The sequence below is a fragment of the Schistocerca piceifrons genome, chromosome X (genome assembly GCF_021461385.2).
Source record: "Schistocerca piceifrons isolate TAMUIC-IGC-003096 chromosome X, iqSchPice1.1, whole genome shotgun sequence".
Lineage (NCBI taxonomy): Eukaryota > Metazoa > Arthropoda > Insecta > Orthoptera > Acrididae > Schistocerca > Schistocerca piceifrons.
In genome coordinates this window covers 308750304-308767151 of record NC_060149.1, presented here as the reverse complement: position 1 = coordinate 308767151, position 16848 = coordinate 308750304, and the positions used below count along the sequence as shown (strand labels likewise).

General features: G+C 38.3%; 1 protein-coding gene across 3 annotated transcripts in view; it reads right to left on the bottom strand.

Annotated features, from left to right (window-relative positions):
- The window catches only part of LOC124721791 (cell cycle checkpoint protein RAD17), a 130409-nt gene that overhangs the window by 72656 nt on the left and 40905 nt on the right, over positions 1–16848 (bottom strand). For all 3 annotated transcript variants that reach the window (XM_047246910.1, XM_047246909.1, XM_047246908.1), the window contains 3 exons: positions 10895–11024; positions 10524–10668; positions 7816–7926 (listed from right to left, as the gene is read on the bottom strand). In XM_047246910.1, the coding sequence (XP_047102866.1) occupies positions 7816–7926; positions 10524–10668; positions 10895–11024 (386 nt within the window). The remainder of the gene's footprint in view (positions 1–7815; positions 7927–10523; positions 10669–10894; positions 11025–16848) is intronic.

Below are 16848 nucleotides of genomic sequence, written 5' to 3'. Positions count from 1 at the left end.
ACAGGGCATAGGACATGGATGATGTAGAATCACAGCTCCATTTTAAATGTGAGCTCATTGAAACCCGGACCCACAGTGGGCTTGAGAAACTAATTCATTCTACTCCCCAGAGGACAGAGCCTGCTTGGAATGCAAAACTAAGGACAGACCAATGAATTTTATTAAATCCTAAAACAGATAGACACAGGTACAAATTGCACACAGGGCAAAAGGCAAGATTCACATGATCAGAACCCTGGCCAAGTCATAGAATATAATTAGGTAAGAAACAAAATAGCATTAAAATGGAAGCTGACAAAATGAATGACAATATTTGGAACACAGGTTTCCGAAATTTATTAAGAAACCCATATCGTATTCTGACTGTGATACTAAGATATGTCTCAAAACAACAAATACTGATGAAATACGTACAACTTATCATTAGTAACATTGAAACGCAGCAACAATAAACAGGGAACTCTATTTGGTCACCCATAATAGACAATGTTCCTATTAGTTTCTCCACAGTACACACCAAATAACTTATTGCTTGGCCCTCCTTCACAGCCCCTACAGAAACTCTATGCTAGAACAGTGGTTGAGGCCAAATGATTGGAACTTAGTGTAGATCATTCTCATTTTTACATAATGAGGCAGGAAAATTCCTGCATCATTTAATTCAATGTAAGATGGCAGACCACATTTTAAGCTATGATTTGCCATAAAACTAAATATCTGCAAAATGTAGCATAGACTTTACAAACCACAGTAGTGTAACAAGGTTATCACAGTCATAAAAAAAAAAGTAGACTAAACAGCCATTTACGCAGTGCTAGATGCAAGCTATTATCTTCACTGATAATCAAAATGTCTTTTGAGTTTTCATGTTCTCATTTAATAGGAAACTATGTCACTGACGTTGAATATAGTAGTCATTCATTTACAAAGGCCAGTTGACAGTAAGTGCCTGGTGTACTTGTGAGCAGATGAAGCCAAAATAAGCTGAAATGTTGTAATGCTGTGGCCTAATGGTTAACCCATTCAGACTTTCTGCCTCCAATTGTGTACATTAATTTTTACTGTATTTTAGCTGCAACAGAAGTATTTTTCCCAGTGGAAACCTGAGGTACATATTTGTGAATGTTCAGCCCTTTCATCATGTGCAAGTGCTGCCAACTGTTGGGCATAATTATGAATGTATCAGCAAGTCAATGTAGCAGTGCACAGTAGCTTGTGACAACCAGAATACATGAATGTGATTGGTTCACTGTATTCCACAGTATAATTGAATATTGATATTGTTATTTTGCATGGTAGTTGTTGAATGAGCTTTTTGCTGTTTTTTACAACAGAAATATTTTGTAATTAATTATTTTAGTCCACAAAATGAAGCCAGGCATACAAAGTATGTTCTGGAAATGAGTACATATTTTTGTTTAAATTTTTCACACAAATCATTTAAAGTATTCCTAAGACAATTACCACACAAAGAAAAATTTTCCTTCCACCAGAAAAAAATCAGGTCTGAAAGGATTAAATAACAGACTAAAAATACGTAGGTCTATAGTGAAATCCCCATTTGATACGAAAAATTTTTTTTCACTCGTCACTTCTGTCACCTCCGTCAATAACTTGCACAGATGAAAAATGTGAAGTGACACTGTCATTCTGAGTCCACATTCAGCTATATTAAAAGGTCAGTGAAAAGTAATGCTGATGATGTGGACAATACTACACTGTGATGCTTTAGTGAAATGGTGAAATGATTGGTAGTTCTAATTTTAAGACAGGTAATGGATAGCTGCGGAGATTTACAGAGGGACATGGGATCATCTTCGAAGTGATTTCAGGTGAAGGAAAATTTGCCCCTTTATATGATGCAGAATGTTGATGAAAAAGCACCATGTGTAAACTGGTGCAAAAACAAACTCCTGAAAACACGTACAATGTAGAGGAGTCAAGATGGTTTTACCAGCTGACGTCAGAGAAGATGATAGCCTTCAGAGAAGAAACATGTAAAGGATGGAAGCAATCTAAAGTGTGCCTAATGGTTCTCTGCAGCAACGTGTCAGGGACACACAAGTTGACACCACTGGTGGTCAGACAGCCAACAAATCCCCAATGTTTACATTTTTTAAAGAAGCTTTCCAGGTAAGAGTACATAAATTTTATTTTAGCTTCCTTTAGTTTATAATTTGATTCAGTACTTTCGGCTGTAATCTTTTGAATATGCATGATGAGTACATACAGTACAGCACTCTATCAGATTAATTTTGTATTTTTTCATTATTCTAAATGTGATTTTTTTTTTTATTAGTCAATTACACGGCAAACCTGAAAAACATGGATGATGTCTGCTCTCTTTAGTCAAGGGCTGCTTTCGCTTGATAAAGAGATGACAAGGAAAAATAAGAAAATTGCATTGCTGGTGGATAATTTTAGTGTGCATAACAACATGCCAGCACTGAAGAATATAGAACTATGCTACTTCCCCCCAAACTGTACTTCGGTCCTTCAGTCACTAGATATGGGGATAACAGAGAACTTCAAGGCAATATACTGTTCATGTCTAGTTCAAAATGTGATCGCAAACACTGACAGAAAGATGGACAATCCCTAGAGTTTCACTGTGAAGCAGGCTTATAACATCACTGTTAGTTCCTGGGACAGTGTAGAACCAAATAGGAGTGTGAACTGCTGGAAAAAATCAAGGATTTCCAAAAGTGAAGACGTTGGTGAGGACGTCATGTTGAATGAAAAAATGCAGAATGATTTTCAGTGTGATCTTGTGATGTATTCAGCAGTAACTGGTAAAACTATACACATATCAGTAGTTGAATACGTGTCAGTGGATGATGAGGTGTCTGAAGCATACACTGACAAATCTATCATTGAAGAGTTAAAGGGTAGTTCGCATGCTGAAGATTCTGACAATAACATTGATGTGGTAAATGTGAGTCCTCCTCCTCTGACAGAGCTAACAGGTCACTTGAAAACTATTCAGCAAGTACCATCTTCAATCCCCAGTATTTCAGTGGAACAATTGATTGCGTTACAGGACATAAAGACAAAATTTACAAGAGAATCATTAAGAAAAAATAAACAAAAGAAAATAAATGAATTCTTCCACACACAGGAGTAAGATACTCTATTAACAAATGGAGAGAAAAAATTTATTTCATTATTTTTTAATGTTATCAGAAAAGTACAACAGCACTGTATGTACTGATTTTTAAGGTACAGTACTGTAGTAGTCACTATTAACAAAACCTCAATATAACAACAACCGTGCTCTAACAATATCGTTTTCTTGGTCTATCGCGGTTTGACTGTATTACATGGTTATTTCAGCAAGCAGAACAAATTGAAGTTGCCTCACAGGGCAGCAAGCATCTGGCAAGTGAATCCTCAATGTCACTGTATGGCAATTAATAAGAAATTCACACATATGCTAGTAGAGAAAGGTTGGTACAGTCAAACATTGATTATAGTGTCACTTAAAAAATGGTATTAGGGGTAATAATACCACAGATGGCTCCTTGATGATTATAGAAATATATTATTCTGTAAAACTGTCTCCGCATCAACCCACTGACAAAACTAAGAGAAAAACCAAATAATACACACCTTTCTTAACAACAAAAAAAGTTTAATACACTCTACAGCTTTCCTGTTTTTAACTGACATGGAGTTTTGTAAAGCTATCAGACCTACACTCATCAAAAAAAAGTTAAGCATATTTCCAAAGTACCCACCAATGGACGTTCCTTTTGTGTTTATGTAGGAAGGTGATTGTGTTCGTAATGCAAACACGTTCATCATTGCCATTCTGCCTCATCAGGGGCCGGGCAATCATGGCTTGTAAACAGACGCAGTACACCAAAACTGAGTTCTTGAGAATGCACAGTTGTCCGTGTGCCTAGTAGTGCAGCACAATGCCTCTGAACAGGCTCTCCATGGCAGACCATATCAAAATCATCACACTGATGGGACAAAATATGAGACAATTTGACATTGCAAATATTGTTCATACTAATCAAAGTGTTGTCTCCAGACTGTGGAAAAAGTTCCAGCAAACACATTCAATAGGAGACTGACATCATGAAGGCCATCCACGCCAAACTACAGCAGCTCAGGGCTAGTATGTAATGATATCTGCATGGAGACACCCTCAAAGACAGTGATTAATCTGCGCCATGAGCTTCGAGAAGCCACAGGGGTTACCGTAAGTACCCAAACTGTGTGCAACAGACTTCATGATGGGGGTTGTACATCCAAAGACCTCTCAGGACCCCATCACTCCATCCACATCACAGAAGTGCTCATGTAAGATGGACTGGAGCACATGAACATTGGACATGAGATCAATGAACCAAAACACTGTTCACAGATGAAGTGCAGATAGGCTTGCAACCTGACGACAACTCTGTTCGGATATGGAGGCAAACAGGGGAACGCAATCATCCCTCAATGACTGTGGAGTGTCACTGACAATCCGGTGGCTCAATCGTATTCTGGGCAGGAATCATGTATAGCTGCCATGCACCACTCGTTCCAATTGAAGGCGACATGACTGGTGCAGTATATGAAAACAACATTTTCTGACCCATAGCCAGCGGTTTTGCAGAGACTGTACGGGAAGGATTCACTCTACAGGATAACAATGCTCCACCTCATCTTGCTCGCAGTGATGATGATGTTTGGTTTGTGGGGCACTCAACTGCACAGTCATCAGCACCCATACAAAGTCCCAATTTTTACACAGTCCAATTTTGAAGAAATTATGAGGACAGCACAAACACCCAGTCCTCGGGCAGAGAAAATCCCCAACTCAGCCAGGAATCGAACCCGGGACCCTGTGATCCAGAGGTAGCAACGCTAGTCACTAGACCACGAGCTGCACTGACAAGATATGGGATCTGAAGAATGGACTGGCCAACATGCTCACTGGATATGAATTGTATAGAGCATGTGTGGAGTTTGCTCAAAAGAGATTTCTACAGGAGCACCCACCATTAACGACTGAAGCACTCAGGAATGCTGTCATTGAGGAGTGGGACAATATGTCTCAAGAGGCCTGCAATGAGTTGGCACTGAACATGTCCCGTCACACTCAAGAGTGCCTGAGGGTTGTACATCTACATCTACATCCATACTCCGCAATCCACCATACGGTGCATGGCGGAGGGTACCTCATATCTCTCCCTGTTCCACTCCCAAACAGAATGAGGGGAAAATGACAGCCTATATGTCTCTGTACGAGCCCTAATCTCTCTTATCTTATCTTATCTTTGTGGTCTTTCCGCGAAATGTAAGTTGGCGGCAGCAAAATTGTTCTGCAGTCAGCCTCAAATGCTGGTTCTCTAAATTTTCTCAGTAGCGATTCACGACAAGAACGCCTCCTTTCCTCTACAGACTCCCACTCGAGTTCCTGAAGCATTTCTGTAACACTCGCGTGATGATCAACCCTACCAGTAACAAATCTAGCAGCCCGCCTCTGAATTGCTTCTACATCCTCCCTCAATCCGACCTGATAGGGATCCCAAATGCTCGAGCAGTATTCAAGAATAGGTCGTATTAGTGTTTTATAAGCGGTCTCCTTTACAGACGAACCACATCTTCCCAAAATTCTACCAATGAACCGAAGACGACTATCTGCCTTCCCCGCAACTGCCGTTACATGCTTGTCCCACTTCATATCGCTCTGCGATGTTACGCCCAAATATTTAATCGACGTGACTGTGTCAAGCGCTACACTACTAATGGAGTATTCAAACATTACGGGATTCTTTTTCCTATTCATCTGCATTAATTTACACTTATCTATATTTAGAGTTAGCTGCCATTCTTTACACCAATCACAAATCCTGTCCAAGTCACCTTGTATCCTCCTACAGTCACTCAACGACGACACCTTCCCATACACCACAGCATCATCAGCAAACAGCCGCACATTGTTATCCACCCTATCCAAAAGATCATTTATGTAGCTAGGAAACAACAGTGGACCAACCACACTTCCCTGAGGCACTCCAGATGATACCCTCACCTCTGATGAACACTCACCATCAAGGACAACGTACTGGGTTCTATTACTTAAGAAGTCTTCGAGCCACTCACATATTTGGGAACCAATCCCATATGCTCATGCCTTAGTTAGGAGTCTGCAGTGGGGCACCAAGTGAAACGCTTTCCAGAAGTCAAGGAATATGGCATCCGTCTGATACCCTTCATCCATGGTTCGCAAGATATCAAGTGAAAAAAGGGCGAGTTGCGTTTCGCAGGAGCGATGCTTTCTAAGGCCGTGCCGATGCATCGACAGCAACTTCTCCTTCTCAAGGAAATTCATTATATTCGATCTGAGAATATGTTCAAAAATCCTGCAACAAACCGATGTTAAGGATATTGGTCTGTAATTTTGGGGATCCGTCCTTCTACCCTTGTTATATACGGGCGTCACCTGCGCTTTTTTCCAGTCGCTTGGGACTTTACATTGGGCAAGAGATTCGCGATAAATGCAAGCTAAGTAAGCAGCCAATGCAGTAGAGCACTCTCTGTAAAACCAAATTGGAATCCCATCACGACCTGGCGATTTATTTATTTTCAACCCATTCAGCTGCTTCACAACCCCAGGGATGTCTATCACTATGTCCTCCATACGGGAATCTGTACAAGACTCAAATGGTGGTATGTTTGTACGATCCTCCTGTGTGAAAGATTTCTCAAATGCTAAATTTAAAATTGCAGCTTTCATTTTGCTGTCTTCTGTTGGCAGGCCAGACTGATCAGTGAGTGACTGGACGGAAGCCTTCGACACGCTTACCGATTTTATGTAAGACCAGAATTTCCTTGGGCTTTCAGCAAGATCTTTTGGTAAGGTATGATGGTGGTAGTGGTTGTATGCTTCACGCATCGCTCTTTTTACAGCAGCACGAATCTCTACTAACTTTTGGCTGTACTCATTCTCCCAACCTTTCTCGTATCGTGAGTGCAACTGTCTTTGCTTCCTGAGCATTCTCCGAATTGCACTGTTAAACCACGGTGGATCTTTTCCGTCCATAACCCACTTTTTCGGCACATACTTTTCCAATGCGTGATTTACAATGCATTTAAAATTTGCCCATAATTCTTCCACGTACATCATACCGGAAGTAAATGAAGTCGATTCATTTACTACGTGGCATGCTAACAACTGCTTATCTGCTCTTTCTAGTAAGAATACTCTCCTAGCCTTCTTGACAGACTTTTTAACTTTCGTACCCAAAGTTGTAATGACATCATCATGATCACTAATCCCTGTCTCAACACTGACACCGTTGTGGAAGGCCTAAACCATTTTATGTTTTTTGATGCTGTGGGACACTGCAACTTTTTTTATTTCCAAATAATGTTCCTTTTTCATTTCATAACCTGTTCAAAGAGAACATATAGCATAGCTTTCCTTTACATAATAGTCTGTATTATCGAAAAATACAGTATAAGACATCTATCTTTTTTCATTATTGAGAACCAATTACCTGCTTAACTTTTTTTTGATGGGTGTAGATTCAGCCACGAAATACAATCATGAAAAAAAAAATCATTTTTAAGTGCCAGTAAAAGAAGATTATGTCACTAGTATTAAGCATTACAGAACTATAAAATTACAACAAGCATGGTTACAGACTAAAACATATCAAGAAAATAGCTAATTTGACATTATATATGAAAACTGCTTCAGTGTCTGGGACGTATATCATTTGTTGCCCAGCACTCAGCATTCCCTAATATATATTTGTTTTTTATGTAACTAGTATCATTATTTAATTTTTATATAGACTATAGTGTACTCACACTATTACATCCATATCCAATAACTTCTGAGCCTCGGCATTAAATACCGAGTATCGATCTGTATGTGAAATTATTATAACAAGTGGGCATTTTCCTGTGGTTGAATAATTGCTGGAAAGAAGAATAATAAGATGACATATACATCTGTGTGTTTTCCCTATATTGTTCTAAACTTAAGTTGAAACTATTTAAAATCATAAACAGGAAGGTCATCATGTTAACACTGATAGAAAAATGTATCAGTAATGAGTCTCAACCTAGCTCTGCAAATACAGTATACACAAATACAAGATTAACAAAATAACTTTTCGCATTTAATCACCTATTGGATTACACACGTCAAAAACAGGAATGAGGCACATACCAATTAAATATGGCATTGTTTTTTTTTTTAATTAAAAGTTGTAAAATGAGAGAAAATTAGTTTGAAGTTAAGAGTGTTAGGTATATAATTCATAAATGTCAACCAGACCAGTTAGAGAAATACAATGCTGACAAACCATGTGAATTTTATAATGAGAAAAACTAAACTTTACTTTAAGACCGACTTCTCTACGAAATTATCTTACAGGACACCAAAGCAGCAAAGTGCTGAGTACTGATCATCTATGCTTGATCTACATCGGAAGGTTTCAAACTGATTACATAATGGTAAGACAGATACAGAGTGGTGCACATAAAGCCAGCCCCTGCACTGAAAGGAATATGAATGAAGAAAATCAACGTACATCGTCGCTTTCCTACATTTTTATTGTACAGTTTCATTAATAACTATGTAACTAACAGTTTAAGTAACAGATTTACTTTTATTAGTTTAATACGGATATTTTAAAAAGGAATTTAAAGTCTGTGTTCAAAATGTTCTCTGCCAACATCCAAGCAAAATTGTGCACATCGAAGCATGTTAAGGAAAACAGTACTCTTTGAGGAATGTTCGAAATTTCTTCACATATGTTATTTTTTAATGTGTCAAGTGCTCTGGGATTGTTGTGATAGACTCTAGGCTTTAGAAATCCCCAGAGGTAAAAGTCACATAGTGACAAGTCAGGAGAGTGGGGTGGCCACAAGCCCTTACTAATGGTCCTCTCTTCTGTAAAATCAGTATGTATACGAGCGAAGAACATATCCGACATATGAGAAGTTGCCCCATCTTGCTGGAAATATGCACAACATTTTCCGTTTGGAGTTAACAGAGCCAAAAATTCTTTGTAGAGTTGCAAGTAAATATGTGTGCTGGCAGTTTCGTTGAAGAACAATGGCCTGATAATTCTGTTACCAGATACAGTACACCATACACCTATTTTTAAATCGTGTAATAGCTTTTGCAGTATTACATGGGGATTCTCTGTAGCCCAGTGTCTTGTGTTTTGTGAATTAACGTAACCCGACAGATGAAACCAAGCTTCATCCGTCGAAAAAAGGAGGAACGGATCAAGATGTCCGACAACAACATTTCCCAGCAATTACAATAATGTGTACGCTTACCCTTATCCACTTCTTTTATTTTCTGAACGCCACTCATACAGTAAGGTTTCATTTTTAAGCCATGAAGGATGCGTTGACATGACCTGTGAGATATTCCACATTGCTGTGATAATTGTCATGATGACTTGTAGGGACTTCTTTCAAAGTGTGCCGTCATGTCTGCCACAACTTCAGGTGTACGTACAGTCTGTGCCTTATTTCTCTTTGAATTGACAACACTGCCTGTCGAACACCACATTCTCACTAGATCCTGAATCGTTGATTTTGCAGGAATATTACTTTCTGAAAACTTTTCATGAAAAGTGTCATGAACAACTTTAAAGGATTCAGACGGCACATATTCTTCAACAATGAACACACATTCTTCAATGGAGTAAGGCATGGCAATGAAGTACACAGTTTATAATGACTACTTTCCGTATGAACTACTCACATGCTACTGCTGTTGGCAGGTGGCACAGAAACTGACAAGCTAGTAATGCTACTCATGCGTGTTCGCATTCCGGTTCAGGCCGGTTTTGTGTGTGCCACTCTGTATTTCAGAACCAGATTTTAAATTATAAGACATTTCCAAGGGCAGATGTGGACTTTGACAACAATTAATTGGTTATGAACTGTAGATTAAAACTGAACAAATTTGGAATGGTTAGAGGTCAAATGTAAGGTTTTAGAAGTATATTTCACTAGGGGAAAGATAGATACTGCCTACAGTGAAATAAAAGAGACCTTTAGAGAAAAAAGAAGCAGCTGTATGAATATCATGAGTTATGATGGAAAACCTGAACTAAGCAAAGAAGGGAAATCTGAGGGGTGAAAGGGGGTATAGAGTGGGTCTGTACAAGGGAGATGAACTTGAAAACAATATTACAGAAAGGGAAGATAATGTAGATAAAGATGAGATGGGAGATATGATACTGCAAGAAGGATGTGACAGAGCACTGAAAGACCTGGGCACCTTTATGACCATTTACATGCAAGAATACACACCTGCATTGTCACCATAGGGGGTGTACACTGCTTACTGATGCAAGTGTTTGGGCACTCCATACTGTGACATGCAAGTTTCATTTGGTCTGAATTTGTTATATGCTCCCGCAACTACCTGTCACATCACTTGTCAATAAACTGACCTTGTCCTTCTTGTGGACGTTGCATTTTTTTCCAGCAGTGTATTTTCATAAACCCAAACTGAAGCTAATATGTATGTTGAAAATATTACTTACTGAATCACAGTAGTTAAGTCTCCCTTCGCACTAAGCACAGAAAGGGGAAGGTCTTCAACAACAATCAATTTTTTTGAGTTCGAGTATCTTCCAGCACGACAAAGAAAGGTCTTTAAGTTATTCACATCAAACTGTGGAGTATATCCTAGACAAGAAACAACATAATTTTTCCAAAAGTCTATGATCAAACAAGATAAAATGAGACTTACTACTATATTCTAAATGTTTACTTTAATTAGCACAGTATTCTTTATCTTGTAAGAAACTGTAGAAAAAAGCCACAGAATGATGAAATATGATGTTATACATGCCCTAAATATCATTTAGAATGCTTGTGAGAGACAGAAAGAAAGAGCTAGAGAGAATTTTACCATCTACTCCTGGAATGAAGTCTGGTTCTGACCATTCCACTATTTCCATCTGTTTTTCTTTTGCTAAAACCTTCACAGCTGCCGTCTTGCCACAACCGTCCGGCCCAAGGAGCAGCAATATTCGGTTCTTCTGCAAATGTATTATGATTGTTCTAAAAATTTATTTTGCCGACTTTCACATTTAGTCAAACAAACTTAAACATGACCGTGCTATGTTTTCTAAGCAATAGCGAATACGTGTGTTTGATACTGTGCTCTAAATTTGTGTATTAACTCTCAAATTGAAACATGTACAAAATTTTGACCATCAGCTTGATCAATGAGCATCTACACAAAATAAACTTACTGCAAAAAGTTAACAACATAAAAGCAACCACAGAATGACCTCAGGAAAAAGCTTTATTTAATAAGTATGACATATTGCATAAAAGAAGCATGTCTGAAAAATTCTACAGTCAAAAACTACACTGCTAGCCATTAAAACTGCAACTCCAGGGAAGAGAGAAAACATACAGAAATTTTATTTATTGTGTGTATTCAGTATAGTAAAAAGAATACACTATTAAATTTGTAGGTGATTTGGGGATATACATGGTGCACACTTTGGTACACACAGCTGCAACCTCTCTAACAAACAAACTGTTCTAACCCAGCTGGGCATGAAGTCGAAATGATCTCAGATGACAGATACGGGTACATGATGCTGCTTCAACACTATGTAAGAGTTCATCACTCATAGTAGTCAGAGAGTGGTGGCATGCCAGTCTCCTGGCAACCCAAAACTAGAAGCTTCCAATGAGTGGGAGGTCTGCAGAACTTTGCAGGGCAGGGCAAGAGTTGAATACACTCTGTATCGAGGTAGGTCAGGACAGTGTGGACAATATTCTGTCCAAATTATCAGCTATGTGAACTGTGTTGTGTACAAATGGCACTCCATACTATCACTCTGGGTGCTGGGTCCATATGATGATAAAAGCAATGGGGCAGTGTTTGTTTTCCTCAGAGACTCCACACACAAATACGACCACTGTAATGCTGTAAGCACAACAGGAACTAGTCTGAAAGGATTACATAGTGGCACTTCTGTGTTCAGCTTTGTCCTTGGACAAAGTACTGTCTGTGCAGTTCTCTCTGCTACCACATCAAGGGAAGGCGCAACAGTGATCGTATTGCTAACAGTCCATGGTGCTTCAGATAACACACTGTCCACGTGGATAAGTGTCTTGCTGCAAACAAGTTCATTCTGTGACTCAAGGTATGTGATATGACTGAACAATCCTGCACAGCTGAGTGTCCTCTCAGATGACAGTCTCATGGTGCTACTGTGATCCTGCATGGCATCAAGAATGAAACTTTGGCGCCCACCAAACCTGTATCTGTACTGCATTCACAAGACCCCATCAACCTGAGAAGCAACATTGCAAACTGCAGTCTTGAAAGGCCACAATCTTGCTACTACTGAATTCCGAAATGTATTTGAAGACGTTTCTCAAACAAGACATACCACAATCTTTTAACAAATGAACAACAATGAAGTGTGATTTCTGAATGAGAAACTGGCTGAGTCTTCTTTCCTTATATACATAATGTTGATGGCATTTCTCCTGCCTACACTGTACAGTTATGTTCAAATGCAAATCATTTGCATCCTAATCCATACAGTCCATTTGGTCATCTAGGGGCTGGACCATCAAGGTATATAAATAAATCTGCTTTGTAAATATCCTCACATTTAGTACACTTCATGCCAATTTGATGAGTGCTGTATGCCATCATCATGGTGTTACTATTTTAATGGCCAGTAGTATACATTTATCATTGCATAGCGTAGCATGGTATTGGCACTGACCACAAACTTCAACTAGTTTGCTTTCACAATACATAAAACATACGTAATACATTGTCCATAACTGAAAAAACACACATTACAATTTGATTACATGTTTGGCAATCTCTAATTGGAAACAGTCACAATGGTTAAATATCTAGAAGCATACATCTTGAGTAATGACACACAAAACCAGTTTTCAGAAAGACAGAACCCATACAGGTTCATTGGCAGAGGGAACTATAATTTACCCATAAAGCAAGTGGCCTATAAAATCTTCATAAGGCATTTTTTAGTAGTGCTTATAAGTCTGGGTTAATTTAAAAGTTACACTAATGGAGGACATACATCTCATAAAGATGAGCAGTTTGTTTGGGCATTAAGTCATTTAGTAAGTTGATGAACCGCAAAGATGGCAGCCAAGTTGAAAGTGTATAATGTGCCTCCACAAAAAAACGTAAATTTTGGTAGTAAAAGGAAAACGTGTGCAAGTTGTAAGACTGAAATACAGAAGCACAATAGACTCTCAAAAGGTGGAAATAACTAAACTACAATCTGAAAAACGTGAGACACAAATGAAGAAATAAGACTCGGTCTCGGGAAAATGGAAGAGAATGACTGAAGGAAGTTGTACTCAGAAGGTAAAAGACGTGAAAGACTGAAAATTTAGTGCAAAAAAACTCTTTTCAAGTGCTTTCTGCCGTGGATTCAGTGAACACGTCGGAAAGGGTTGAAAAGTTGGAAAACAAAGTAGGCAAACCGTTGCTCGTTGTAAGTAGGTCAAACAGTGAAAATACTGTGTCAGGAGATATTCTAAAAACTCCGAAAATAAGTGCACACACCTACACTACCACAGACTTCAATGCAACAAAGGAAACTACGTTAAAAAACGTATCTCCAGCAAAACTGCAAACTGAAGAACATTTAGAATACGTGCGGCAAAAAAACAACACTAGTCAGGTGAGAAGAAGAATCTTAAATCCTCCGGTTACAAAAAGCGTGAAACACAAAACAATCTGTGTGTTAGGTGATACTCACAACCGTGAAATTTCCGCAATGTTGATGAGAACATGTAGTTTCAAGGCATCTGGTTTCATAAAGCCAGGGGCTCCATTGAGTGAAATAACGGACCTAACAACATCAACTGACGTAGCTAGTTTGAATAAAGATGATTTCGCCGTGTTAATAGGAGGATCAAACGACATCTATAGAAACGAGACACACAAGGTGATTACAGAAATGAGGAAATGTTTAAATAATTTAACCCACACAAATGTACTCATTGTGAACATCCCGCATCGCCAAGATTTGCCACCCTGGTCGTGTGTGAACCGCGAAATTAATGTTGCAAACGAGTGTATCACTGAAATATGCACTAACTTTAAGAATGTCGATATTGTAGACATAAACAGATTGGAGCGAAGGTTCCATACAGTCCATGGACTTCATTTAAATACGCCAGGAAAGAAATTACGAGCCGAAAAAGTATGTACTCGCATTTCGAAGAAGAGAGAAGAAAAAAGTGTAAATTACAAACAAACGGAGATTAAGAAGTGCTTTAGACGAGTTCCAAGCTGTGCCATCGGCCAGACGCAAATTACCAAGTGGTTTAAACCGATTAGGCAAGAAACAATCAATCAAGTTGTCAGCCAAACGAAAATTACGAAATGGTTTAAACCGAAGAGGACAGATGTGGATGAAGCAAAACTTATACAAGCTCCAGAAGTTAACTCACCTGCTGATTGCCACCAGCGAACAGACCCCACACACAAGAAAGATACAGAAAATTTTTTAGGGTAAGTGCTGTATTAGAAATGCCATTAGATAAAGAATCAGAAACCGTTTCAACTAAAGCTACTAAGTACCCAGATTTTGCTATACTACACCATAACGTTCAGTCACTCACAAATAAAATTTCCATGTTGCAAACACTACTCCAGTATTCACTGCACATAGACATAATTTGCATTACTGAGCATTGGCTACGAAATGACAAAGTAAAATTAACCTCAATCTCAGGATATAGATTAGCAAGTCATTTTAGCCGAGAGTTTTCCAAACATGGTGGCTCTGCTATCTTTGTGAAAGAACAAGTAAAGTTCTGTGATGTCAGTAAAAGTTATATTGACTCAATTGAAAAAAGACTTTGAACTTTCCATTTCCAAACTGTCAGAGCTTAATTTCATAGTTATTAACGTATATAGAGCACCAAGTGGAAACCTGTCAGTCTTCATGAATAAACTAGAGGTTCTGCTGAACAGGATCGGTACACTAAATATGAAGATAGTGCTTTGTGGGGATTTCAATGTTGATTTTTTAAAAGACAGCAGCAGCAGAGATGCTTTGATAAATATGACCAACACATTCGATATGATCCCCACAATACACTGTCCAACAAGATTAACAGAATGCACAAATTCCATTATTGACCAAATATTCATCTCAGAAACAACTTACAGATCCACAAGCAGAGTACTGAGCATGGGTTATAGTGATCATGAGAAACAGCTGCTGTGTATAGAAATGCCAACAAGTAGTAGCAGTTCCGGAAAAGTAGTTGAAAAAAGAACCTTTTCTGAGGATAACATTAGAATTTTTAATCTCTTACTGGCAAAGGAAAACTAGGAAAGCATCGCCGCTCAGAACAATGTTGATAGCATGTACATGAGTTTTCAGAGCATCTTTCTTCACTATTTTAATGTAGAATTTCCAAAAGTAGCAAAAACAGTAAAACCTAACAATAATAAGCAATGGGTAACTAAAGGCATAAAAATTTCCAGTGAGAGAAACAGATTTCTGCAGTACTCTTGTAAGAAATATAGAGTAACCCAAGAATTCGCAGATTATTCAACAGCCTACAAAGGAATCTATGGTAGAGTAGTCAAAGAGGCAAAAATTGTGTGGAATGACAATTTGATAAGAAACTCATCTAACAAAATGAGATCCACGTGGAGAGCTATAAAGAAAGAAACTTGTAGTTCAGTGCCAAAGAAAAAGAATGTATCATTAACACTAGAAGGCTCAAAAGTCACAGACCCAAATTCAGTAGTGGAAAAATTCAATGAATACTTCACCTCACTAGCTGAAGACCTCATTCAAGTACACTGTCAAGGACCAGTCCCAAGTTTCTCCAGCAAGTCAGTGATCTCAACTGCTTCTATGTATGTGTATGAAACAAACCCCAATGAAATTATAAGTAAAATTAAATCATTAAGCGATAAAACGTCAAGTGGTCTTGATGAAGTACCTGATTTCATATTAAAAGCATGCGCTCACCACATAGCAAACCCCTTGGCAAAAATTTTCAACCTCTCTTTAAAAACTGGTGTATTCCCAGATATTTTTAAAATAGCAAAAGTTTCATCACTGCTAAGAAAAGGTTCTTTTGAAAAAATATCAAACTACCGACCCGTGTCACAGTTAAGTTCCTTCTCAAAAATTCTAGAAAAACTCTTCTATGACAGGCTTTTAAGTTTCATAAATAAATATGCACCTCTTACCGTACAACAACATGGTTTTAGAAAGTCTACATCTACACAGATAGCAATTTTCGAATTCTTAAACTGCATTTTAAAATCCCTTGATCAACATAAATTAGCTGCAGGTATTTTTCTAGATCTATCAAAAGCCATCGACGTCCTGGACCATAACATTCTGCTCGAAAAATTAGAAAGACGAGGAGTAAGAGGTGTAGCACATAGCTGGTTGTGTTCATACCTAAAAAACTGCAGGCAGAAAGTATCACTTCAGTATGAATTCAACAAAATGAATAAAACAAGAAACAACTCCTTTCCTTCTAGGGAATTACCAATAAAATATGGTGTACCACAGGGCTCAATCTTAGGTCCACTACGCTTTTTGATTTATGTGGACGACTTAGTTGAATATATGAGTCCCACAAAAACTATCCTGTTTGCCGATGACACCAGCATATTGCTCACTGGATCCAGTCCAGAAACTTTGCGGTCCACAGCAGAAAGTTCTATGAAAATACTTTCTGAGTGGTTCACAAAAAACAAACTCATTATAAATACTGAAAAAACTGTGTGTGTCGATTTTCATTTAATTCCTCCAACTAATCAAATGTCTATTCAAGCCCAATTAAAAAATGATCCCCTAGAAAATG